We start from the raw sequence: 26,479 nt of genomic DNA, 5'->3' as shown, positions 1-26,479 counted from the left end.
TTGTCGGCACCAGTGCTTGGAAAGCATGTATTTTCAGTGAATGAATGAATTTGTTGAATCGTCTGCCCTAGTGCCATTAGCATTTATGTAGAATCATGGTGATCATGTACAGACATAAACACTGTCCAAGTGCATTTATACCTGGGCAGAAGACTGCATCTTTGGTTCTCTATTAGCCAATAAGGCTCACTTTTCTCATAAAAGAAGCACTTGAGCAGTTGGCTCACATTACTCCCAGCCCTTTTTACTCTCCATTCCAATTGAGTATGCGACAAACGATTCATGAGGAAAAACCACATATTTATGCAGGCAGCCAGCGGCATGTGGGGAAGGGTTTAAGGCAAGCAGGGAATTTTGTGTGGAAATCAATTCTATGCGGAAGTCAATGTATTATGGACATTCAAGCAAGAGAAATTCCAGAGAAAAATTAACTGCCCACGTAAGCCAGCTCCTTGAGGTGTGCATCTATAGTTACTAGAAAAAAGTGAGTTAACCCTTCAGGCAGCTCTTAAATATGCATTACCTATTGAGTAGGGAGAGCTGGAGAACTGAGGTTGGGCCTTTAAACACAGAGTTCCTTACAAAATTGATTCACAAACCAGAACAAATTCCCCTCAAATTAAACGCATGTCTCCAAAGGGCTCTTCTTCAGAGTTTTTCCACCGACTATCCTAAACAGGCGTCTGACCACGGGAAATTTCTAGTGCCTACCTAAACATGGGATGCTCTCAAGCTCTGGAAATGAGCAGTCTCTAGATGTTTGGGAGCAAAGACTTTGCAGACTGCAGGAATGAGAACAGGTTCACATAGGACCCATCTTCTGGAGAGACAGAGCCTCTGGAGAGTAGATAAGGATCCCCTGCAGGAATACTTGGAGACTCAGATGCTTGAGCTGTTGAAGAAGGATACAGGTGATACCAAGACGAACCACCAGGAATCTCTGTTGTTGGAAAGCATGGCAGAGCCCTAAGGACTATACAGAGGGATACCACAAAGCCACTGGAGACTCCAGCAGGACACCACACCAGAGTCCTTGCAGGCAAGAAGGCTTAAAGCTCAGGATTTGTTTCTGGACTTAGCTCAGCTGCAGCCCAGAGAGGCAGACTACTTGTGACTATGAAAATGAATAAGGGATACTGTACCCAAGATTCCTTTGTACCATGCAGGATTGCAGGTGACTGAACTACAAAGGTGACTGACTGGAAACAAAGGTGAATTCCTTACATTGTTGCTGGGAGTTTGGTCCTAAGCTCTGGATCAGGGCAATTTAGGAATAAAACAAAACCCACAAATCCCTGCACAGACTCAGGGCTCTCTTCCAGTGCTCCCTTGCCAGGTCAGGGTTGACAGGTCAGACTCATGATTGTGGAAACGGAGAGGTTTTAGGCTTTCAGGATTGGTTGCCCAGCCTCGAAGATTAGGCTGTCTTCTTCAAATCTAAATGAAGATTTTGTTTGGTTAATAGTATCACAGCAATGTCAAAGCCCTGCTTTTGATATTGTTCCACGAATAGGATGAGTAGGTTGTCATACACGGAAACTAATACTGAAACTCATAAATTTCTATAACTTCTTATTGATCTGAAACTATTTCAATATTTAAAGTTTAAAATAGCAACAAAGAAAAATCTAAATTACAGTAATATTGACAAAAAACAAAACCTTGAGTGCATTATCTTATGGGACAAGTTTCAGTGCAAGCCTGAACATCCACTTAGCAGGATATAAAACCCCCCACCTGTGAAAGAGTTCCTTGGAGTAAAAGAATCTTTCTGTCCTAACTCTAGAACAACTCTAGGATAAAGGAGGGTAGGGGGTTTACTTTATGTTTCATATATTACACATTCTCACACACACCACATATGTATATACATATTATTGTTACTGTCACTTTCTTATTATCCCTTTGGAATAAAGGGATGTTTCTAAACTACTTTCTTCAAAATACTCTGTATTATGCACATAGGACACACTCAATAACCATTAACTTACCACTGGCCCAATGACTAAAATGACCTTCATTTGCCCCATGGATCAAAAGAAACTCTTTTCCCATGTAAGTCGAGCTATCATCTATGTCTTTAGTGAAGGCACATTTCAGACAAAGGTCACAATGGAGCAGAAATCCAGTAGCATGGCTGAAAAATTAGATTGAACTTTTTGACACTGACAGATTAGTCTACCGGGACTAAGTGCTGTCACTGATTTAAACTTCTTGTTTTTCAGTCATCGAATGATTTTGGAATCGTGAAATCTATACTTTCTTCTTCTCCTTCACCCTGTTCTTTGGTTGTATGATTATATCTACATTCATTTATAATATTCAATATATTTCAATTGAGCAATGACTATTTTGAACCTTATGGTAGGGTCTAAAAGTTCATGAGCTAACAAAAACAGAACTTCAGAACTTGAACGTTGTCAAAGATAAATATATCAGGGATATACCTAATGAATCTGTAGATTACTCGATTAATTAACCTAAATCTCATTCTCAAAACACATGCATTGTTTGTTTTTTTCAGCTTTGTAAGGCAAATGTAAGAGAGAGAAAGTAAGTGAGTGGAGATGGAGAGTATTTGAGGGGGGAAAACAGTTTGGCTACAGTTTTCTAAAACTGCCTGGGCATCATTCCACATGTCAGTCTGCAAAGGCTCGGGTGTCTTTTCATGTTTTTATTTGAAAGGCAGGGAGAAGAAAGGACGTGGAAGGGAGGGAGACAAAGAGGGAAGGAGAGGGGGACAGAGACAGGGAGGGATGGAAGGAGGGAGTGGGGAGGAATTCTATCCACTGGTTTACCCCCCAAATGCTTGTAACAACCAGGGTTGGACCAGACTGAAGCCAGGATCCTGAAGTCTATCTGGATCTGCTGTGTGGGTGGCAGAGATCCACGTAATTGCACTATCTTCTGTTACCTTCTAGAATGCACATTACCAGGAAATTGGATCAGAAGCTAAGTGGCTGAGACTTGAACCAGGCACCCTGACATGGGATGCAGGTGTCACATGCAGCAACTTACCTGCTGTGACACATGCCTACCCTCAAGCTTTTCAGAATGCTCCCTCTGGTCCTCTACCCTTATGGCCAGCTGAACTCTCTTTTCTGTTAGTGGCCAGGACTCTTGTCCAGGAGATAATGCACTATCTACCCAGTGAGGCAAAGATGTTCTAGCCTCACATGGCAAGATGAACTTGTCAAACCCTGGGGGTTTACTTCCCTCTGGACATTTCATATCAACATTGTGCTATTCAAGAAAGTACATAAAAAGATAGCTCCTTAGACCCCCAAAATTGCTGACATAGCTGTATGACAAGCCCTGTGCTGACCAAGAAGTGAAATGCAGCTCCAGTTTTTGTTGGCTGAGAGTTTGGTTTCCTGCAATTCATGCAGTTCTGCCTCCTTTCCTCTCTGGTGTATTAGCTACCCCCATTAGGCACCTAAAATGGTGTGTAAGTGCTGTGCTTGGAACAAACATAATTAAGAGTCTTAAAAGGGCTGAAGAGATAACCACAACTTTTATTAGAGGTTATTCAGTTGATGGTAATTAAAAACAGATGATCGGTGACAAAGACGCTCATCCTCTGAGTTCCTTAGAAACATGGCACAATTGTCACAGCACAATGGATTCACAGGGAGTGTCCTAGAGGGCATGGGCACTAAATCCCTTTTATGGCAGATCCATGGAATAAAATAATTGGAAAAGGGGAAACTATATGGCCTTGTATTACTCTGATGAGATTTCTCATTCACATATTTATGATTAAACTGCGCCTAAGAAAACAAACTTCTTAAAATGTTTACACAGAAAGTTACAGAGATAAAATTAAAGGTGAGGCACAAAATCAAGGCCATTAAAGTGTACTTCATCCTCTTGGAATCTGGCATGATCTCATATATCCAGTACTCAGTTTTGAGCATTCTTAAAGAGCAGTAGCAATATGACAACATTAATGTAGTGAGACAGTGCAGGTTTAATAAGTGCATGGTATCAGAATCAAGAGAGACAAAAATCAGCACCCACAGTGGATAACTCAAGAAGCTGCTTAAATTCGCATTGATGTAAATGACCAGAAATGATCAATGTCTACTTTGTTTTTCTCTGTATAGCTATTTCTACAAAGAATATTTACAGAAACCCTGAGAGAAATGATTACATTTATCTTAAAGCACTTAACACAAAGTCATAAGTTGTTTTCTTCATGAGTACTGTGTGTAGTAACCCTGAGCTTCTGGAGTGAATGCTATGCCCTTTCAGGTCTGACTTTCCTGGTGAAGCTGAAGGTCTTACCTCTATAACATTGGTGGGACTGCAGACATAGAAGCCAGATGGTGTCATCATTTCAGAACTGGAGAGTCCCTCGGCACCAGAAACACGGATGATCACATTGTTTCTGATCATATTTCCCTTTTCTGACCAGTCTAATTTAAAAAGAGAGAAATCAAGCCTAGTGGATTCATAAACATCATTAAAATTTACACAACTTAACACTCTTGATTCTACTAATTCACATCAGAGTTTATATAATACAAAAATATATTTCATATATAAGTATATGCATATATATATATGTATTTAGGAAACATTTAGTATGCTCAAAAATTTAACACATTTAACATTTTGCCATTAGGCTTGTGTATAAAATGTATGACAATTTTAAATGGATTTTAATAGATTTAAAATTAATTTACATATTTACCATATTTTCTTCCAGGAATAGCCTCCCAAGATATAGGTCTTATGTTTATGTATGTCCCTGAGAAAAAAAGACGATGTTACCTCAGCCCATTTGAAGTCACTCAGGACCACAAGGGACACTGCAGTACTATTTTCTTCTTTGGGTACAAATTGTCTTGTTTTTGCTTTTTGTGTTTTTAATTGATGAACTAGGCTATGACAAAAGGATCACATGGGCTTTTTACTCTACAGTATCACAGATCAGAAGTTCATTTTAAATGTAAAGAAGAACAATGATTATTCCACAGTTAAGAATCACATATCTTGTGTCTGTCCCATCCCAGGTTGTTCAAATTGGCCATCACCTCCGTGCATGCCCCTAGAAAGATCCAGAATATCTGAGAGGAGCAGGCTAGATCACCACAGCAAAGTCACTGTGGCTGGAATAAAATGGCAAGCATGACCCATGCTACAAAGACTTGTTATTTAAGTAGTATCATTAGGGAGAAACCCCACAAACCTCTTCATTACTAGGTTTTTAGATATCTGGACTTCCCACATCATTTCATAGATCTAGGTTTGAAAACCTGTTACATGGAAATTGAGTACTTTATAATGTATTAGTAAACAAATATTTTAATCCCTTCATTTGCAATACATCAGATGTCAATACCAATAATTCACAAGATTTAAGCACTAATGGCTAAATTCTCTCCACAGGTTTTCTTCCTTGACTGGTTAATACCTATGTCATGTAATTGTTTTCTACTAAGATAATAAATATTTTAGGACAACTTTCAAATTTTTGCTTGGGGTCCATCTTTTCTCTTGCAGAGACAACAGTAATAAGAAAGTCAGTCCTACACCTGTTAGCTTGGCTTGCCTATGGCTGTCTTTCACTAATCAAATGAATTTTCTGTGCCTGATCCCCTCAATTGTCCTTTGCATGTAAGACATGCGTATTGAAACAAGTATACAAGATCCCCATTTCCTCACTCAACAGTTATCCTCTCTGGATTAGAGCTTTAACAGCTTTTATCTCAACAAGTTTTCCTAAATGAAATATGTATTTTCTCACTGATATCACAGAGTAAATTTATTTTTATTACCCTATTTAACACATACAGTTATATTCTTATTTTCAGTGAAAATATCTGATTGGCTTTTTTTGTTATGATAGGACTGGAAACCCTTTGCTAACTCACTCATGCATTCATTTCAATAAATATATCAACAATGCACCTATTGATATATAAAGTGCTAAGGAAGCAATGTCCTCATGAAATCTGGTGGTAAAAGCACATTAATCCGATGATCACAAATGTGACATGTACTTTCAAATCAAGAAGTGCTGACTGGTGCTTAAAGATTTTAAAAAGTAGGACTTGTCTTGGGGATCTGAGAAACAGCATCTTGTAGAAGAAGAGGGAACAGCATAAACAGAGGGGAAAGGGCGTGTGCAAAGGCCCTAAGGCAGGGGAAAGAGTGCACTTTTGAAAGAATTAAAAAGAAATCAGTATTGCCACTAGTGGACACGAAAAAAAAATTGCAAGACAGATTTACAGAAGTTAAGAAAGCAAAATCATTGAAAGAATCTTTTAAGCCAGGTTAAAAGTTTTGGAATGTATTCTAAGCAATAAGAAACAGTTAAAGGATTTTAAAGAGAGGAGTCATGTGACACAATTTGAGATTTTAAAGATAGTTACAGGTTTTGTGCGTTAATGAAAGCAGACATAGGTGACCAACTGGAAGATCCTGAAAGAATGGACTTTTCAAGCAAGTCACAAGAGCAGCTAAAAACAGAATTCGAGATTGGCCAGCATCCAAGTTTGACAATCTGTGAAGATATTTATGTGACTTCAATTATTGTGAAAATTGCTGGCAGTAAATTTAAGAGCCTCCCATTATATATTTATTAACCTGAGCTGAACCTTTAAAAGGCCAGTTTCCTGTGAGTAAAGGTCAGTGAGCCAGTCAGTGATGACTAGATTTAACTTTAGAACTTTTAACTATGACTTATTTCGAAAGGTCAGAAGGCCAATGTTTTTATAAATTGGAAAGCCAAACTTTGGGGAGAATTCTTGTGAAAACTGTGTCTACTCCAAAATGCAGAAATTAAATAAGCTTGTTCCACTTACCCACCAGCAGTGCATGGCCTAGAATGTTGTAGAACACATTATTGTCCACCTTCAGGCCCCAGGTGCTATCCAGGCTGAGACCTCTGCTGAAGGAGCGCCACACTGTGCAGCCTTGTATATAGGAATCTGAGTAGGAAAGAGGAAGGGAAACAGATCTCAAAGGCTCCTCAGAGTCTGTTGAGCATATCTACATTCTAGCTACACATATTCTCCTTCATAACAATGAAGTGGAAGACATAGGAGTTGGAGGCAGCAATCAAATGAAGAAAGCATGAAACTAAGGCTAAAAATGAACACGTTGAATTTCAAGGATTGACTATTAGAAGAAAAAATCATCTGAGAAAGAGAAAGCATGGTCCAACTGTAAAGGAACATATGACTGTCAAGATTTCCAACTGGCCACCATCTTTGCCATCACCACATGGTGGATGGTGGGTTAGACAATGGGAAGAGTGTATTAGGTATGAGGAGATATGATCATTGTTTCTTGACTTGTGAATCAATATTTACAATGTACCAAGAAATATACTTGGGCTAATATGGCCAGAGATTCTAATTATAAATGTTTAAAAAAAAAAAAAAAAGCCAAAGCCTGCCCTGCCCTGGGGATAATGATTCTCATGTTTTTTTTTTTTTTTTTTTTTTAAGATTTATTTATTTATTTGAAAGTCAGAGTTACACAGAGAGAGGAGAGGGAGGGAGGGAGAGAGAGAGAGAGAAAGAGAGAGAGAGAGGTCTTCCATCCACTAGTTCACTCCCCAATTGGCCGCAATGGCCGGAACTGTGCCGAACTGAAGCCAGGAGCCAGGAGCTTCCTCCGGGTCTACCACGTGGGTGCAGGGGCCCAAGGACTTGGGCCATCTTCTACTGCTTTCCCAAGCCATAGCAGAGAGCTGGATTGGAAGTGGAGCAGTCAGGGATGCCGTATGGGATGTCAGCGCTTCAGGCCAGGGCGTTAACCCGCTGCACCACAGCACCAGCCCAGATTCTCATAATTAAATGTAGGTTCATGAAGCTAAGTGAGAACCATTCCTCATGTTGGTAAAAGAAGTTGCCATTTAGAGAAATTATTACACTGGACCCACAGGCATATTCTGTGGTCCCCAAATCAAGTTCTGTGGTCTGGATCAGTCAGTGGATAACTATTTACTGAGTATCAACTTCAGTCAAACACCATGTAATGTTTCAGCCAATACATGTGTGATAGTAGTCCCACAAGATTATAAAGAAACTGGAAAATCTCTATCATCTAGTGATGGTGCAACAGTTAACATGTTACTCACAACACATGCCAACTATGTATATGCGGTGGCTGTTTGGCATACCAGTTAGGCATGCTAAGGATATTCCCATCCCATGTCCAAGTGCCTGGGTTTGAATCCTGGCTCTGCTCTCCATTTCAGCTTCCGGCTGATACACACACTGGGAGGCTGAGTGATGGCTTATCCCTGCTACTATGGAGACCCAGATGGCATTCAGGCTCTTGGCTTCCGCCTCTCCTAGCCCTGGCTGTTGCAGGTATTTAGGGGAATGAATCAGCAGATGAAAGGTTGATCTCTTCTCTCTCTGCCTTTCATATAAATAAAAGAATTTTAAATTACATACACCACATAAAACTGGTAATGATAATAAATAACCAAGTTACCAGTTTATATATTTACTATACTTCTATTTTTTAAAAGATTTATTTATTTATTTGAAAATCAAATTACACAGATAGAGAAGGAGAGACAAAGAGACAGAGAGATCTTCCATCTGCTGGTTCATTCCACTCACAGTGGCCGGAGCTGCACCAATCTGAAGCCAGGAGCCAGGAGTTTCTTCTAGGTCACCCATGTGGGTACAGGGATCCAAGGTCTTGGGCCACCTTCTACTGCTTTCCGAGGCCACAGCAGAGAGATAGATCAGAAATGAAGCAGCCAGGACTCCAACCAGTGTCCACATGGGATGCTGGCACAGCGGGCAGTGGCCCCTTTACTATCCTTTTAATCATTATTTTACAATATACTTCTACTTATATTTTGAAAGAAAAAAAGGAGTTTATTGCAAAACAGCATACTGCATTACATAGCATCAGCCTCGGCCTCATATTTACCAGTTTTTTGATTGCATCAAGAGGCCACGTTGAGTGATCTATACTCTGTTTATATAAGGAGTTCAAAATAATCTTTGAAAACTGGAATCAAACGATAAATTTATCTTGTTATAAAAATTTTTGAAATCTATGCTTATGAGAAATCTTCAAAGAATTCTTAGAAAATGCATATTATAATAAAAACTATCCATGGATTTCAAAAAATGTTTCAAGCCAAAATCAATTTACCTTCTAATTCCATTTTCCCACAATTTTTTGAAGTACCCTTATACATTCTACATTTTTATAAACACAAAATTGCCTACCAACACCTTTCTCAGAATGTATTCCCATTGTTAAGTAACATATGACTGGATATGTTTTAATAATTGTACATTATAGAAGAGAAATAAAGATTAATGTACCAGTGCTGTGGCATAACCAGTTGAGTAGCTACCTTCAATGCCAGCATCCCATATAGGCTCTGATTCTATCCCAGCTGCTCCATTTCCAATCCAGCTCCCTGCTAATACACATGGGAAAGCAGTGGAGGATGGCCTAAATCCTTGGGTCTCAGCACTCATATGGGAGGTTTAATTCCTGGTTCTGGTCCTTGATTCCAGTTTTCTGCTAATGTTATGCAAAGGTTCCAATGTCTTCTAAGCCTTCTACTCTAGCCTCTGGAGCAACTGGCCACTCAGGTATTGAGGGTCTTCAGGGCATTAAACAAAAAGATTCTTGGTAGAATACCCAGAAGACTCTAACTTCTGGGGTAGTGTGTTACCCCTCTGTGCAGTACATCTGCATTTCACAGGTATTTACAGAGGACAATGTATTAATGATGATATTTTTGTAAGCAGTGAACCCTTTTCTAAACAAACCTAATAAGAATGAATAGGTAAAAGCACAACTTCTTTAGTTGAAGCAGAGGTCTTGGAAGCAGATTTGTTGAATTTTGAGCAAGAGAGGGTTTTGTTTATGTTCTATTGATAACTCGCATGTGACTGCTTCCCTTTCTTTTACTGGAGCCAGTTGCCATAGCAAATATTCTGCAGCATAATAAAGAACAGCAGACTGCAGAACCAGAGAGAAAGGCACAAATCAACCCATGTACTAGGGAAGGGGCTGTTAGAAACCATCTCCCTAAATGACTATCATACAAAAACACATACATACGTACAATCCTGGAAAATTAGAATAAACAAACATCTTTGGCATGAAGATCATTTGAAATGAGAAAAATGCCCATGTAGTTAGCCTGGCTGCTGGCAGGCAGCATGACCCCCAGGCACATTTCCCCACCCCTGCCTTCTACCAATCAGGTAAACTGCTCCCAGGTGTGGCCCAGTTACACCTGGAAAGTTACCCTAGCTACATGACCTTCAAGCTCATTGGCGAGGCATGTTGGTGCCAGTGTCGGTTCTGTCCTATAGAGTTAGTATTCCCCTGAGTTAGTTAGGTCCCTTCTGCCTGCCCTTTAAAAGCACACGCGGCTGTGAATAAAGACGGACATGTTCACCAAAGCCTGTCTCCCATGCTTCTTGTGGAAGAACACCTCGCCCCACTCTCCCCGACAGTGTGGACTTCGCAGGATGAGTCTGCATTCCATGAAGGCAAAGCTTGCATGTGTGGATGCCGGAGATGTTGAGGCATGGCGAGAATCACTCAGACATAGAGCTGCAGTTCTCCTTATTTATTATCTGCCCCCCAAGTCCATGACTCTGCATATCAGCTTTTGACGTTCGGTATTTAGCTGGATGCCCCTGTCTCTCCAGTTTTGGTTTCATAACTTTCATTGGTGCATCTGGCCATGTTCTTTTTTTTTTTTTTTTTATGGTCCTGATCTTGTTTTTCACTAGTTAATCTCACATGGATGTGATGTTTCCCGCTCCTTTCTTGTGTCTTCATCTCTGGCTAAGATCTGTAGATCTGCCTCCTCCATGTTCCCAGAAAAAGCTCAGTTATCTCCATCTTCCAGGCAGATGATTTCTCTGAGTGAAGTGGGGGCTTGGTGCAGTGGTTAAGTTGTGAATTGGGATATCAGTATCCCATATCAGGGAGCCTGTTCCAAATCCTAGCTCCTCAGCCTCCAATCCAGAAATCTTGCTAATGCTCACTCAGGTAATAGATCAAGTAATTGAGTCCCTGTACCCATGTGGAAGACCCAGGGGAAGATCTGGGCTCCTGACTTCAACCTGGCCCAGCCATAACTGTTGAAGGCATTGGAGAAGTGAACCTGTGAATGAAAGATCTCCACCTCTCTGCTTTCCAAATAAAAATAACATAAATAATTTTTTGAAAAAAGATTCTTCTGAGTAAAGGCAACTGCATGTAAAAGTGCTTTCTGCTGGGCCTGCACTACCATACTAATGGTCTGATTGTTTGAACTATTCAATATCAATTTGCCTGTAGTCATAGAGCTAATAAATGCTATATAGAGGCAGGATTCAAAACTAAGGGTTGTGTGTTTCACTCCACATGTATAGTCATGGTTCTTGAAGTGAACTCCTTGGACTACTTGCTCCAGAATTATAAGGTTTGTATTATCAAAATTCAGATTGGTAGGCCCACCTTGGAGCAGAATCTGTCAGAAGAATGTCTATAACTTTGAATTTTAATATGCTCCCAAGTGATTTGTTCCAGCTTATGGAAGATTAAGAATAACTGACCTAGAATATAAACAACCAACAATCTCTGAATCCCTCAAATCTCAGTGTCACTTATGACCCTCTTCAAGCAGTGTTTTAACATGATAGAAGAAAGGAAAATGAATGGAAGGGGGGAGGGGGGGAAAGGGGAGGGTTGCGGGTGGGAGGGAAGTTATGGGGTGGGGGGAAGCCATTGTAATCCATTAACTGTACTTTGGAAATTTATATTCATTAAATAAAAGTTAAAAAAAAGGCATAGGTATGGACCCCTTACCTTTCACGGCTCCCACCACAGTGAGAGAGCTCAGATGCCTACGGAAAGTTTGCCCCATATCTCGAAACTGCACTCCCTTCAACTGGACACAGCTGGGCTCCTCTTTGAAGGACTGAATGATTACTTTGGCCCCCAGATCCCTGGATCCCAATATCTTCTCACTCTTGGAATATAAACAGTTCTGCAGATTACCTGCAATACAGAATGAAGTTTAGAAGACCTAAAGCTTGTAGAACATGCTTCCATATGGGACAAATCTCCCATATGAAAGGCACGGTCAGTACAAAAGGACAATTACTGTTTGTTTTTCTTAATAATCTTAATTCCCTTTTCTTTGATTATCTTTTGTAAGACATGATGTAGCTTCCTCTCTACTCTTCCAGAAACTCCCAAACCAATCACCTTAATTACTGTCACAAAAATGGCAAACTAAAATCCACAAATCCAACCAAAAATGGTTGCTTACTTCAATTGAAGAGATTCCCTTGAGACAGTATGAGGTAAAATGGCCTTCTCGTGGTTGATAAATGTAGGGAAAAGATATGATCCACTGGGTATAATAACAGCCTATTTTAGTGTTAAGCTGTCCAGTGGGGTTTCCCTTGTATTGTGTTGTTTATGATTGGGGACTTAGTAATAATGTAACTATACAAATGGCAAAGGGCTCCAGAACTCCTGAACTAACAACACCTCCTTACCCAGCTGCACTGCTAGTGAGGAAAGCAAACTACATGAACCTACAGCTACTGCTGCTACAAAGGGCTGTGACCTCAGGATTTAGAACATTCTCTACTCACAACTGGCATTTCCTGATGTGAACCAACCTCATGAAAGAGTATCCCAAATCAACTCCTTATTGCCCACATTAATGAATCAAACAGGGACCAGTAATAAAAAACAATGTACCATTCTCCAGTAAATTTCAGAGTCCCTTCATTTGCTAATATCAAGAGAATGAATGGATATACAGTGTAAAAGAGAGATGAAGAGATGCTTTATTTTTAGATGATTTAAACTGATTATTTGTGCCAGTAACCATATTGTTTCAGTAGCCAGGTCTCATCACACTGGATTTAGCCACGCTGTTCGATAGTTCTACCACCCACAAAAGAATGACTTAATGTGAGAATACTGTAGACTTGTTTAAGATTTGGGATGATGAAATCAGTGCTTTTCCATTAGGAATTAAAAACTTTATAACACTTCTAGACTCAAACATAAAAGTGTGGCCTCACTGGGAGTGATTAAATGCAAAGTTATTCCAAAATGTAATCTGAGAACAACTGAATTGAGAATTATCAAGAGAGCAAAATAGAAAGCAAATCTCAATTTGGCAGAATTGTTAAAGTTGTCAGTCAGTGGATTCTAATTCACTACTGTCAAAGCTTTCTTCTTCAGAAGGACACATTTGTGATTTGATGACATGGGAGGAGGGGGGATAAGGTCAGAGTTCATCTCCCGTACTAATAACTCCCCAACCACGACATCAAACCTTTATGCCAGCATGAACTGATATGCACACATGATTCAAATCTTCATTCCAATCTTGCTATTTCTTGACATCTCTACTCTGTTGCTAGTCTGGCATCCAAGTTTCCACATGTACAAAATTAAACTCATGATTGCTACTCTCCCACTCCACAACCTGCTCCTCTTCCCATCTCAGTGAACAGCCTCATCATCCATCCACAGCTCATGCCTGGAAGTCATCCTTGACATCCACACCATCCTAGACCAAAGTTGACAAATGATGTCTTCACCACATATGAAAGCCTCATAATCTACAGCCTGGGAAACCAAAACATAACCTACTAAACTAACCATCCCTGAAATAGATGTTTAATAGGCACATCAGTGTGATTCAGTGCCTGTTATTCTAGTAGAAGATAAATTGACTTTTTCCACCACTTACCTAAAATATGTAGTAGTTCCCTTAGAAAACAACCCAAAGGTGCAAGGGTGTGTGGGGTGGGGGTAGGGGCTCCAAATCTAGTCAATAAGAATGTGCTGCCTGAGCCAACGATTCTGGAATTATGGTTTTCTTTGAATCTTAGAAAGAGCCTAGAATCAACTTCATAATAATATATAACATAGAAATGCTAATTGACTCTCCTGATTTAATTCTTCACAAGGATTTTTTTTCTCAAAGAAATAATTAATTTGAGTTATTTTCCTTTTATCCGTCTCACCAGGTTATCAGACTGCATGGGAAGAAGGATCATAAAGTGTTAGATGACAATTTATCAAGTGCATCCTGAAAGCTACACCATATTATGGACATTCAAAGATTAAAGACTTACTCTATCTCAGAAGTGGTCAACCAAAGCAATGCCACATATCATTTGACAGTGCAAATATGCTTTTGCACACACTGGATTTTCCAAAAAAAAAAAAAAAATACTTTCCTACCTTCTGAAGCATTGATCTCCTGGCATGAAGCAAGAAGCCTCTTCCTCTCAGTAGTGAGATTGCCCTGTATGATAATGTTCCTACTAAGCAGAGCCACGGTGGCCTTTAGGACGTGGTATCCCCCAGCCTCCCAATTCTCTGGGAAGCTGTGAGAATATCTAGGAAAAAAAAAAAAGTAAAAGCAGAAGATAATCTAAAGACATCATTGTAAATCTTATTAGGAATAGTAAGCCCCTAAATGTGTGCCCCTTTCCCTTTGAGGGTCTGATTCTTTAGAGACTCCAACCCAGAAGAGTGAATGATGGGCAGAGGCACATGGATATTAGAATATTTGTTGTGTTACACTGAACACTTGCTATGAAACAGAAGTTCTAGAGTCTACAAAAGAAAGGTATTTAAGAAGTTTAAATCTTGGAAGTGTTTTATACTTTATAATGTTCTTGTCAAAATATCTAGAACTATTTAATGTAAAAAGGCATCACTGAAAGACAAATATCTTGGGACTGGCATTGTAGCTCAAAAGTTAAGCCACAGCCTGCAGTGCTGACACCCATATGAGCACCAGTTCAAGTCTGGCTGCTGGACATTTGATCCAATTCCCTGTTAATGTACTTGTGAAGGCACCCCTGTTGGAGATCCAGAAGAAGTTCCTGGATCCTGGCTTTTGCCTGGTCCAGCACAGGCTATTACAGCCATTTAGAGAGAAAATCAGCACATGGAAGACCTCTCTGTTTCTCTCTCTCCTTCTCACTGTCTCTCCCTCTCTCTCTCTTTCTGTAACTCAGCCTTTCATGTAAATAAATTTCTCAAATAAAAACATTTCAAAAGACAAACGTCCCAACACCAATATTCAGTACCTCAAGGGTGACCTAAGATGAAGGTCTGTATTGTGCACAGTTTCCACAACAACAATTTCTTCCATTGGTTTGGCACCTTCAACACCTGCCCCGCTGATGATGACAACTTCATCCCCAGGGTGCCAGTCCACAGCATCTTCCAGGGCCAACACTGTGTCTTGGGCTTGAGCAGCTGCTCGAAGATGAGTAACAAGTACTTCTGGCAGCAAACCTAAAACAGCCCAAGGAAAATTTGTTTAAATTTATTTTTCTTTATATATTTATTTGAGAGAGAAGACGGAGTGTGTGTGTGTGTGTGTGTGTGTGTGTAAGTGCAAGCACTCCAATCTGATTGTTCACTCCTCCACATGCATTCAATGGGCCCAGCTATGGCCAAAAACACTCAGTGCACATGGGTGGCAGGAACACAACTACTTGAGCCATCACCACTGAATGCAAGGACCAGTATTAGCAGCAAGCTGGAATCAGGAGCCAGAACTGGTGCTGAACCAAGGCATTGCAATATGAGATGTGGGCACCCTAACTGGCATCTTTACTGTAAAGCCAGGTGACTTTCTCTTGATTAGAAAATTGAATAGTTATTAACAATATGATGTTATTCAGGTGAAGAATCATATGAAAGAAAAACCTGGAAAAGAAAGTTTCAGGATCAGTAAGCATCAATTTTTTCAAATTTTGGGGGGTGACCCAAATATTTTAAAAGTAGTAATATAAGCAGTCTGAGAGCACTGCAAGGTATTGAAAAACACAGAAATTGTAATAAGACTAAACTTACACTTGAACCACAGTTTTGCCACATTCTGCCATGCCCTTTGGGTAACACACTTATGGGTGGACTTCAGTTTCCTCAGTTAAAAACAGAAGGAACAGGATCTTCCACCAAAGGATTTTAAGAGAATTAACTGAGGAATCTATGAAACATCTAACTTGGATATTGCCACACAATAAACCTTCCAAATATGTTAGTCTTTTCTCTGCCTTCCCTGAATCACACTCTATTTTAAGAATGAAATTTTACCACTCTTTTATTCCAAATAAGTATAGTTCTTAGACTCATTGATGTAAGAACCTATAACTAATTTTCAATATGAAGACTTCTACCCATTTCCCAAACTATGTAAGTCGAGTGGAAAAACAAAATTACTTCACAACAGTTATCCTAAGTCTCTGTGCATGTGAGTACTTCAGACTTTAAATCTGGATGCATCCAGGATAGAATTGTTAAGTAAAGTCAAAGAAGGGGGAATCTGTGACTCTAGATATCTTAGTTTGTATTACATTCTGGCATATCCATCTGACTAGATCCATCACAGTACATTAGTCCTTAACTGTCTCAGATTCAAGAAAGTTATCTGTCTCAGTTTACTCTGGCCTTTTCCAGCAAGGGTCAAGGCAAAGATTTTTTTCAAGGCATTCTTCAATGCAATCCTTCAGAAAACACATGGCTTACTCCCAACTCCTCTTTCTTCAGTACACTTCCTTCCTCCTTTGCAATAGATCATAATTTACCTTTAGCCCACAGCAAGTTACTGTCCTCCCTTGTTGCACTAAAGTAAAGTAATAATACTTGAATCTTTAACTACAGAGGCAGCCAACGATAAATCATTTTCAAATTATTTTAAACTTTCTTCTTTATTTATTTGTCTGTGTGTGTGCAGGCACTTTGTACCAATAATGTTGTTTTAGGTTTAGAAAGGTCACTGGGTTAATGATGTAATTTCTGAAGTTTACTCGGGCAATAATTTTATCTTAAAAAAATTTACAGAGTTCAAAATTTCTAATTATAGGGCAGGTGAAAATTAAGACATAAATCATCTCAAAAAATAATTTTAATTTTATTCCTTGTTCATATATCTTAACCTTTGGGAACAGTAAAATGAAATAAAATTTCTTTATTATATATGCATATATATATGAATTACTCTGATTTGTTCTTGAAAAATCTCTTTCACAGAGAAAAATGCTTACCAAAGACAAAAATGCTATCAACTCTGTGATCAGTGGTTCACAACAGTGAATATGCAACAATCAACTCCTTATGTGCCTAAGAACACAAAAGCTGCACGTGGCAGAATCAAAAGTAGAGACAACTGGCTGGCGCCGCGGCTCACTAGGCTAATCCTCCACCTGCGGCGCCGGCACCTCAGGTTCTAGTCCTGGTTGGGGCACTGGATCCTGTCCCAGTTGCTCCTCTTCCAGTCCAGCTCTCTGCTATGGCCCGGGAGTGCAGTGGAGGATGACCCAAGTGCTTGGGCCCTTCACCCGCATGGGAGACCGGGAGGAAGCACCTGGCTCCTGGCTTCGGATTGGCGTAGCGTGCTGGCCATAGTGGCCATTGTGGGGAAAAAGGAAGACCTTTCTCTCTGTCTCTCTCTCTCACTGTCTAACTCTGCCTGTCAAAAAAAAAAAAAAAAAAAAAAAAAAGTAGAGACAACAAAGATATTTCTTAACTAATCATTCTTATAAAAACTGTCGAATCAGAATTAATGAAAAAAATCACATAGGATCTTGGAAGTGCATTTTTAACCATTAACACTAACTTATACCTTTTCAAATGTTCACAGAGCTGCTAGAAAACAGTGAAATCCCATAACTATGTTACGGAAAAAATAACATTCACATGTATTTGCATAAAACATCAAACCTGATGCTTCCTGAGTACCATTCTTATGTTTCTATTTTTTTATTTTATTATTATTTTTTTTGACAGGCAGAGTGGACAGTGAGAGAGAGAGACAGAGAGAAAGGTCTTCCTTTTCCGTTGGTTCACCCCACAATGGCTGCTGTGCGCTGATCTGAAGCCAGGAGCCAGGTGCTTACCCTGGTCTCCCATATGGGTGCAAGGCCCAAGGACTTGGGCCATCCTCCACTGCATTCCCAGGCCACAGCAGAGAGCTGGTCTGGAAGAAGAGCAACCGGGACAGAATCCAGCGCCCCGACTGGGTCTGGAACTTGGGGTGCCAGTGCTGCAGGTGAAGATTAGGCCATGGAGCCATGGTGCCGACCAATTCTTATGTTTCTAGATACATAGGAAATAATCACATTTGGATGAGCTATCATTATCCAAAACTGAAAATATCAAAATAATTATAAAAATTCCCTGTGTTAGGACACTCTGCAGTTTTTATTCTTCTAACTACTCATTACATTATTTGAAAAAGTTTTTGCTAAGTTTTTTAATTACATTCTTTCTTTGTTCATTAGCCTACTATAATACACAGTAACAAAGCCCCAGTTTCATATCCCAAAGCATGGTTTCTAACTTCATAATAAACCCTCTACTCCAGGAATTCCAGATTCCTATTTTTTTCTCATTTAATGGGATCATTGCCACCTCTACCCTCTACCAATTTTGTCCCTTCTACTTATGTGAGCTCCCTATTCCTCTCAACTTTCCTTCCAAAGCATAGCAGAAACCCCAGCTCTTCCATGAATTTCAGAAAGCACTTAGATCTCCTCCTGCAGACCTTGCCAAGGTGTGGAATCCTAACTTGAGCAAAATCTCTGTGTACATCTGGGGTAGAGGCAGGCCCAAGCAAATCTGGGTGGTTGGTGGACCACTGAGTTGCTTTGCGTGGGGGAAGCAGCTTGCGAAAAGGAACAAATGGGGAGAGAGGATTACAGAGTTGACTTGGGTTCTGCCTCTGCCATAGCTTTCCTACCACATGGACCCATGACTAAATCTGAAGGAAGATCCCAAAGGAACTCTCCAGGAAGCTTTTGCACCTCATGCTCCTCTGTCTGGGATTCCCTCATCAACTCACTCTGCCACATTCTTTAGGATGATGCTCAACCATATTCAACCTGATTTCAGGAAATGCTGCCAACCCTTACTGACTAGTCAAATCCTGTATTACAACCTGCCATGTCACATTGCGCCTTAGTTCATTTTCTATTTCTAGTAACACAATACCACAGACTGGGGTAGTTACAAGGAAAAGAGTTTCATTTTGTCTGGCAATTCTGGTCCAAGGCTGAGGGCCCACATCTGATGACATCCTTCTTGCTACCCCAAACCTGAGGCAGCTCAGGGCACCATATGGTGAAAAACAGGAAGCATGCATGCAAGTGTATTTCCTCTGTTCTCTCTCTCTTCTTATAGTTACCAGTTTTTAGTCATAAGGGCTCCAACCTGAAGACTTTATCTAACCCTAAATACTTCACAAACACCCCAATTCTAGACACAATAGTCAGATTAAATTTTTACCCTCCAAAGAGCTCACAATGGGGCTTAAACTCCAACAGGGGTCTGGAGAAGACAAACTGTGGTACCATGTCCCTCTCCTTCCTACTACTTAATCCAACTGCCATTTGACCCCTCTCACTATAATCCCATTTTCTCCTCTACCAAACATGACAGGGAAGCCCATAGCTTTCCTTCGTCACCATCAAGCACCAACAGTCCTCACGGTTCTGGCATATAACATAGTCCCACAAATATGTTGATAAACATAATCATGAATGAGACAGGGAGAAATAAGTACCCCCAAATCCTGAAGTCCAGGTGATCAGGAAGACCTTGACTAGTGTGGAGGCTCCCACACCTTTGGGGCTCACAACCTGGGAATAATGGAAACTGGCACCCTGGGACCCATGTGTTCAGTATTCTTGTGGCAGGAGCCAGCAGCAGTGGCAGAAATGAGGCAGTACCTACTGCCTTCCTGAGTAGAGAACAGCAACGAAGGAAGCCAAAGCCAGAGGAAAGGAACCTGAAAGATGCCTTGTAGTTACTATGTGAGACCAAATGGTTGATGAACTCACATGAATTATGTTGTAGGAGCGTCTATAGCAAGCAGAAGCCAATGTTGAAAAGGGTTGGAGTTTTGGTTATATCAAGGAGATACAGGCAGCAAAAATCACGTTATCACCACTGAACTATCCAGAGACTTTGGGAGACTTAGATGATTATACAACCTATAGACAGTACTATATATTTCAGTACTAAATCATTCTCTGAATTTTGCAGCATATATTTCTTATCTCTCTATCTTAATAGCTAATACCATGAACACAGGGCCATTATCTTGTGTTTCCTTTATAGGAACATATGTCTCAATTACTAACACAGTCCTAGACTCATGATTAGCATTCAATTCATAGTCATTTAAATCAACTATTTAAAATATTTTCTTCTGGACAATCAGTTAAAAACATATATATATATATATATATATATATATATATCTCCAAGTGACTAATATCTATAAAAAAAAACAAGAAAAAAAACATAAAACATAAACATCTGTTGAGGAGTTAGCGAAACTCCAATTGATGCTAAATAATTTTATTCTAAAGTGAGAACTGTTTGAGATTTTTGCTTACTTTTGGGATTTATTTTAATAGACTGCACAAATAGGGATTTCAAATGCTTCAAGGAGGGGATCACATAGAAATGAGATATCAGCAACAAGTTCTTGAAACTGGATTTTCTGAAACTAGGGACAGAGGCAAGTCATGGAATCCCAGCCCCTGGAAATAACTGTAAGTTAACTGTATAAAATTAGCTTTGATCCTCAAAAATTATATTCATTACTTCATAATTATAATTTAAATGCCACACAAGGTGGATTGGCTTCTCTGATGAAGAAAGCATTGTCCACATCTCAAATATGAGTCATTTCTCTATATGGAACTCTTGAAACTCAGAATGGGTGGCTCCTTCCTTTCTGTGCCACAATCAAAAAAACATATAAAATACAGTTTAAAAGCTCAACAATTTATAAATATGCTCAAATGAAAAGGGGCCAGGATATTAACTTGTAATTTAATACAATGTTTAACCACATTGGGCTTTCCATGTTGACCTGTTAACCAACAAACTATTCATTTACTCCCACTAATGACTTCTACTCATAATTGTATTCCTACAAATTATTACTTGAGCATTTCAGTGCCATTCATCCATAATTACACAGTTCCAGAGAACCATTCTCACCAAATGGGCATGGAGAGAAAGAAAATAATCTTTGTGGGTTAACACACTTTAAAATCACTAGTTGTCCCCTGATTCTTTATTTTGTAGCACTCAAATCTTTGTTCCAAGTGAATAACGGCCAAGAGCTTTCCAAAGCATTTAAGGTGGCAGAGAGGAAGGGCGAAGAGAGAGAGAGAGAGAGGAAGAATCACTTCATTAAAGTGAAATTTGAATGTCTCCAACACTAGGAATGATATCTGTCTGAGGTGATAGATATGCCAATTACCCTGATCTGATCACTACACATTGAATACATGTATTGAAATGTCACACTGTACCCCCATAAATATGTGCAATTACTATTTGTCAATTAGGAAATACATACAGTTATTTAAAAGATTTATCTATTTTAAATGCAGATCTACAGAGAAAAACAGGGAGAGACAAAGAGACACATCCTGTATCCGCTGGTTCACTCTTCAAAAGGCTGTTACAGCCAGGCTGGACCAGGCCAAAGTCAGAAGACTGCAACTCCATCTGGATCTCCCACATAAGGGCAGGGGCCCAAGCACTTCCACTAGCCTCCCAGATGCATCAGCAGAGAGCTGGTTTGAAAGTGGAGCAGCAGGGACTCAAAAAAGTGCCCTAGCAGATGCTGGCTTTGTAGCCAGTGATTTAGCTCAGCATGTCACAGTGCCACTATATACATAGACATCGACATAGACATAGACATAGACATACATATACACATAAACATATACATACACATACACATATGTTTTAAAATATGTTCACATCATAACTATAAAGGAACTCACAAAAGAGTTAGAAATATTATTCTCAAATATATGGAAATTTTTTCCTGCTTATTTCTAGATGTAGCTTGACCTTATGCACAGCAAAACAATGAATGCTGTCTTTTCTTATGCATAGATGAACATTTGTCAAGCAAGCACCGAGATAAACATAACGAGAATTCATTTCCTTCAGTGCCCTTGGCCAGTACAAGAACAAGCAGAATGCAAAGAAAAGGAAGAAATACTTAATATATATGAGCGAAATTTATATTTTCTGATTTGATTATTGTTTATAACCCTTGTCTATATTCCTGCAGAGAAGTGATCTTTCTACTTTTTACTTGTAGAACTCTTTATTTAGAGGAGCAGTAAGCCCATGATTATAAGGTAAATTGAAAGTAGAATACCACAAAAAATTAAAAGGGAAGGAAAAAAGGAAGGAAGAGGGAGAGATGAAGGAAGGAAAGTAGTGTCATATTCTTAGACTCATATCTACAAAATACATGAAATCTGTCCTCTTTATAGTAATAAATTTTAAATGTTAAGAAAGAAACAGGCAGACAAAAATCGTAAGTGCATCATGGTAAGTTCTTTCTGCTTTTTTATGATTTATTTGAAAGGTGGGGTTACAGTGACAGAGACAGAGCAAGATCTTCTACCTGCTGGCTCACTCTACAAATGGCCATAACAGCCGAGGCTGGGCCAGGCCAAATCCAGAAGCCTGGAACCCCATCCAGGTCTTTTACCTGGATGGCCGTGGCTCAAGTACTTGAGCATCCTCTGCCGCTTCCCCAGGTGCAGTAGCAGAGAGTTAGATCAGAAATGCACTCATATGGGATGGAATGCCAGAATCACAGCTGTAGGCTTAACATGCTACACCATGACTCTGGCCACCCCTCCCCTTTTTTGGTAAAGATTTATATAGTTATTTATTTGAAATGCGGGGGGAGAGGAGGGAAGGAGGGAAAGGTATATTCCATCTGCTTGTTCACTACCCAAAGGGTTACACTGGTAGGGGCTGGGCCAAGTCAAAGCCAGGTGGGCACAAAGACTTCCATCCAGGTCTCCCATGTGGAGGCACCTAAGTACTTGGGCCATCTTCCTCAGTCTTCCCAGTTTCACTAAAAAGGAGTTGAATCTGAAGCAGAGCAGCTGGGACTTGAACTTGTGCTCCAATATGGTATGCTAGCATTGTAACTGTGCCCACAACACCTATCCCAAGGCTAAGTTTTAAGAGAAAAGGACCCCAGGGTCTGTTGGTACACAGACACAGAACATTGCTTCTAGCGATGCTTCCCAGAAGAGGTGATTGACCCCGGGGTTGGCTCTTCAAGAAGAGACTGACATGAACCAGAAGACAAAATGGGCAGAAATGGAAAACAGGAATCTTTCATTTCCCTCCGCCCATAAGAACCAGCTGCTGTGGTTCATTCCTTGAGTGAAGACAAAACCTGGCAGGGGATCCTGCATGAATCCCTATGTGAGCTTCCTGCATCTCTTTGGGTTCATCACTGGGAGTCCTGATTGCATAAGGACTGTGAGCCTGCAGCTGGGGAAAGGTGTGCCAGAGCAATCCTCTGCACACAGAGCTGCTGGCTGCATTCACACTTGATAAGCAAATAGTTCTACACTGCAAGGGAAAAGAAAGCACATTTGTTCCAGTGTGGAGACAGAGTCCACTATTCTTTGGGCACATGTGCTGAGACCAAGGTTAACCAAGGTATTTGGATGGCGCAATAAGCCACGTTTTGATTGACAGCATTTTCTAGAAGTAGCTAAGAAAAGCAAAGCTTTGTTTCTACCCAATTGGAGCGTCACTGTTGTTCCTTTGATTCAAAGTAAGTGACTGAAAGTAATCAAAGAATAAAACTCAAAAATCCAGGAAATAGCGCATGGTAAGATAAGCGAGAACATCTGGGATCTGTTCCAAGCTCCTGTGAGGATTTCAGGTTCTTCAGCAAGACTGTCCTTCAGATGGAGGTAGAAAATCCACATGGTCAGTGCTTAGCTTGCTGTTCATTATCCAGAAAGTACAGAGAATTCCAGGTACATTCTCAAAGAGATAATTGTTTCGATAATCATTGCTAAGGGTTATGCTTTGGGGTCAAAGTGACAGTAAAGATAAAAAGGGCTAAATTTTAATAACAATTTATTTTTAGAAAAGGAACTTATATACAATGTTTAAAGGAAAAATATAAAGAAGCCAAAAAAGTATATAAAACTTCCAACAATCTAAATGTAACAGATTAATATATTTCAAATTGTCCCTTTCTTTTGTTCATATGTTGTTCATATTTACATAAGAAAACTATAATTCTTTTTTTAAAGTTTTTTTAAAATTTATTTATTTGAGAGGTAGAGTTACAGACAGTGAGAGGGAGAGACAGAGAGAGAGGTCTTCCTTCCATTGGTTCACTCCCCAAATGTCCACAATGGCCAGAGCTACACTGATCTGAAGCCAGGAGCCAGGTGCTTCTTCACGGTCTCCCATGCACCCATGTGGGTGCAGGGGCCCAAGCATTTGGGCCATCTTCTACTGCTTTCCCAGGCCACAGCTGAGAGCTGGATTGGAAGAAGAGCAGCCGGGACTAGAACCAGTGCTCATATGGGATGCCAGTACTGGATTAACCTACTGCACTATGGCGCCAGCCCCAAGAAAACTCTATTTCTATATGTACCATTTTCCTTTACTTAATATGCTGTGAACATCTTTTAGTAGTATTATAGTCATATATTATTTGACAACATGATGACATCACAGTACCTTATCTAAAAGACATATATGTTAAACATGGATTCTTTACTTTTCCTTATTTAATATATCACAAATATTTTATTCTCATATAAAAATGTAATTATGAACATTATCAAACTTAATTCTTTACTATTTAAATGCCCATTAATAACTGGCACTGGGCCAGACAGAAACCAGGAGCCAGGAACTCAATCTATGTCTGCCACATGAGTGGCAGGGACTCAAGTTCTTGCTGCCTCCCAGGGATAATATTAGCAAGAAGATGGACTCAGGAACAGAGCCAGAACTTGAACCCAGGCATTCTGATATGAGATGTGGGTAATCCAAGCAGCATATTAACTGCTACACGAAATGCCTATACCTTAATCTGTATCTTAATCAAATAAGAATTTAGTGTATGAAAAAGGTAACATCTGACATTTCTAGAAAAATGTTGCTGTATTCATTTCCAATTTCTATTGCAACAAAAGACCATAACAGTTATATTTTAAAACAATAAAAATGTGTTATCTTGTAGTTCTGAAGATCAGAATGTCGCTCCCCCTCTTCATGGAGGAACGACACAGGACCCTGCGCTGTTCTTTTGTCTGCTCGGCCCTCCCTGGGTTTGCTGCTGGTTCTTCCCGGGTTGGCTACCGACCCTTCCACCTCCGTGGAAGGGCGGTTCCCCCTGCCACATTCCCCACTTCCGCAGGGGAGCGGCACACCGCCGGCCGGCTCTCTCGGGGGCTGCATAGGTGTTCCTTCAGATAGATGTTCCTGGTGCATGTTGTCTCTCTCCTCCTTTATAGTCCTCTTCCACCAATCCCAACTCTGCTACCCACACGCCGAGTACGCTGCTCTCCTCCAATCAGGGGCAGGTCCCGCAGCTTGTTGGTTGAACTGGAGGCAGCTATGCAGAAGCTGTCTCCTCCTCTCCCAGCGCCATATTGTGGGAGAGCGGATACATAGAATAAGTCTTAATTCCAGTAACTTAGTCTAGTCCGAGTTGCTCCCAGTTGCTCCCCACACAGAAGGCTCAAATTTATTTTGCTGATATAAATTAAAGTGTTGGCAGGGCTGATTTCTTCTAGAGACTCTGGGAGGTGTATCCATTCCTTTGCCTTCTTCAGCTTCTTGTGGCTGCCTTGGACTGTGGCCCCTTCTTTCACCTTCAGAGCCCATCCATCCTGCCTCCGCTTCGCTTGCATGGCCATTTTCTCAGACTGCTTCTGCATTGCTTTGACAAAGACCACTGTAACTCCACCAGACTCACCTGGATGATCCAAGATAATTTCCTGTTTCTAGATCTTTAATTTAATAACATATGCAAAGTCCCTTTTGCCAAATAAGGCAACACTCACAGGTGCCAAGTATCAGGAAGTGAACACATTTGAAGGTAATTTTTCAACCTACCACAATTGCGTGGTTGAATAAACAGTGTTGAAAAAATAGCCATTTTTTAAAAATTGGATAACTGACTCCTAAACTATTTCAAAATAAATTCTAGATTGATTAAAGTAGAAGTCAGCACTCTTTTTTTCTGTAATAAACTAGACAATAAAGGGTTTTGGGTTTGCAGGCCATGTGGACTCTGTCATACTGCTCCATTCTGTCACTGTAGTGCAAAGCAGCCAAAAATAATGCCTAAACAATTGAGCATGGCTGTGCTTCAATAGAATTGTGTTTACAAAAACAAGCAGTGGGCCATATTTGGTCCAGCGGCCAGAGTTTGCTGATCCTAGTTAAAGACACAAATGTGAAGAGGAGAAAAAGAGAAAGAATAAACATACTAAGAAACAAGTAAATATTTAGATAGTCTGTGTAAAAAAAAAAAGTTTCTAAACATGGAATTAAAGGCAGAAACCATAAAAGCAAATGTTTGCAGATATGTCATCACAGAGCTCATGTAACTCTATAAAAATACTGGAGGGAAAATAAAAGAACAGGATTCTTTGTG

At 40.0% G+C, this 26,479-nt stretch overlaps 1 protein-coding gene across 6 annotated transcripts in view; it reads right to left on the bottom strand.

Annotated features, from left to right (window-relative positions):
* PKHD1 (PKHD1 ciliary IPT domain containing fibrocystin/polyductin) overlaps positions 1-26,479 on the bottom strand; it is a 579,994-nt gene that overhangs the window by 312,324 nt on the left and 241,191 nt on the right. For 5 of the 6 annotated variants that reach the window (XM_070074011.1, XM_051855614.2, XM_051855613.2 and 2 more), the window contains 6 exons: positions 15,075-15,285; positions 14,218-14,375; positions 11,809-12,000; positions 6,813-6,938; positions 4,697-4,753; positions 4,288-4,418 (listed from right to left, as the gene is read on the bottom strand). In XM_070074011.1, coding sequence (XP_069930112.1) covers positions 4,288-4,418; positions 4,697-4,753; positions 6,813-6,938; positions 11,809-12,000; positions 14,218-14,375; positions 15,075-15,285 — 875 coding nt within the window. The remainder of the gene's footprint in view (positions 1-4,287; positions 4,419-4,696; positions 4,754-6,812; positions 6,939-11,808; positions 12,001-14,217; positions 14,376-15,074; positions 15,286-26,479) is intronic. The other variant, XM_051855618.2, reaches the window with a different exon arrangement.

The sequence above is a fragment of the Oryctolagus cuniculus genome, chromosome 5 (genome assembly GCF_964237555.1).
Source record: "Oryctolagus cuniculus chromosome 5, mOryCun1.1, whole genome shotgun sequence".
Taxonomy (NCBI): Eukaryota; Metazoa; Chordata; class Mammalia; order Lagomorpha; family Leporidae; genus Oryctolagus; species Oryctolagus cuniculus.
This window is presented reverse-complemented; position numbering and strand designations above follow the sequence as displayed.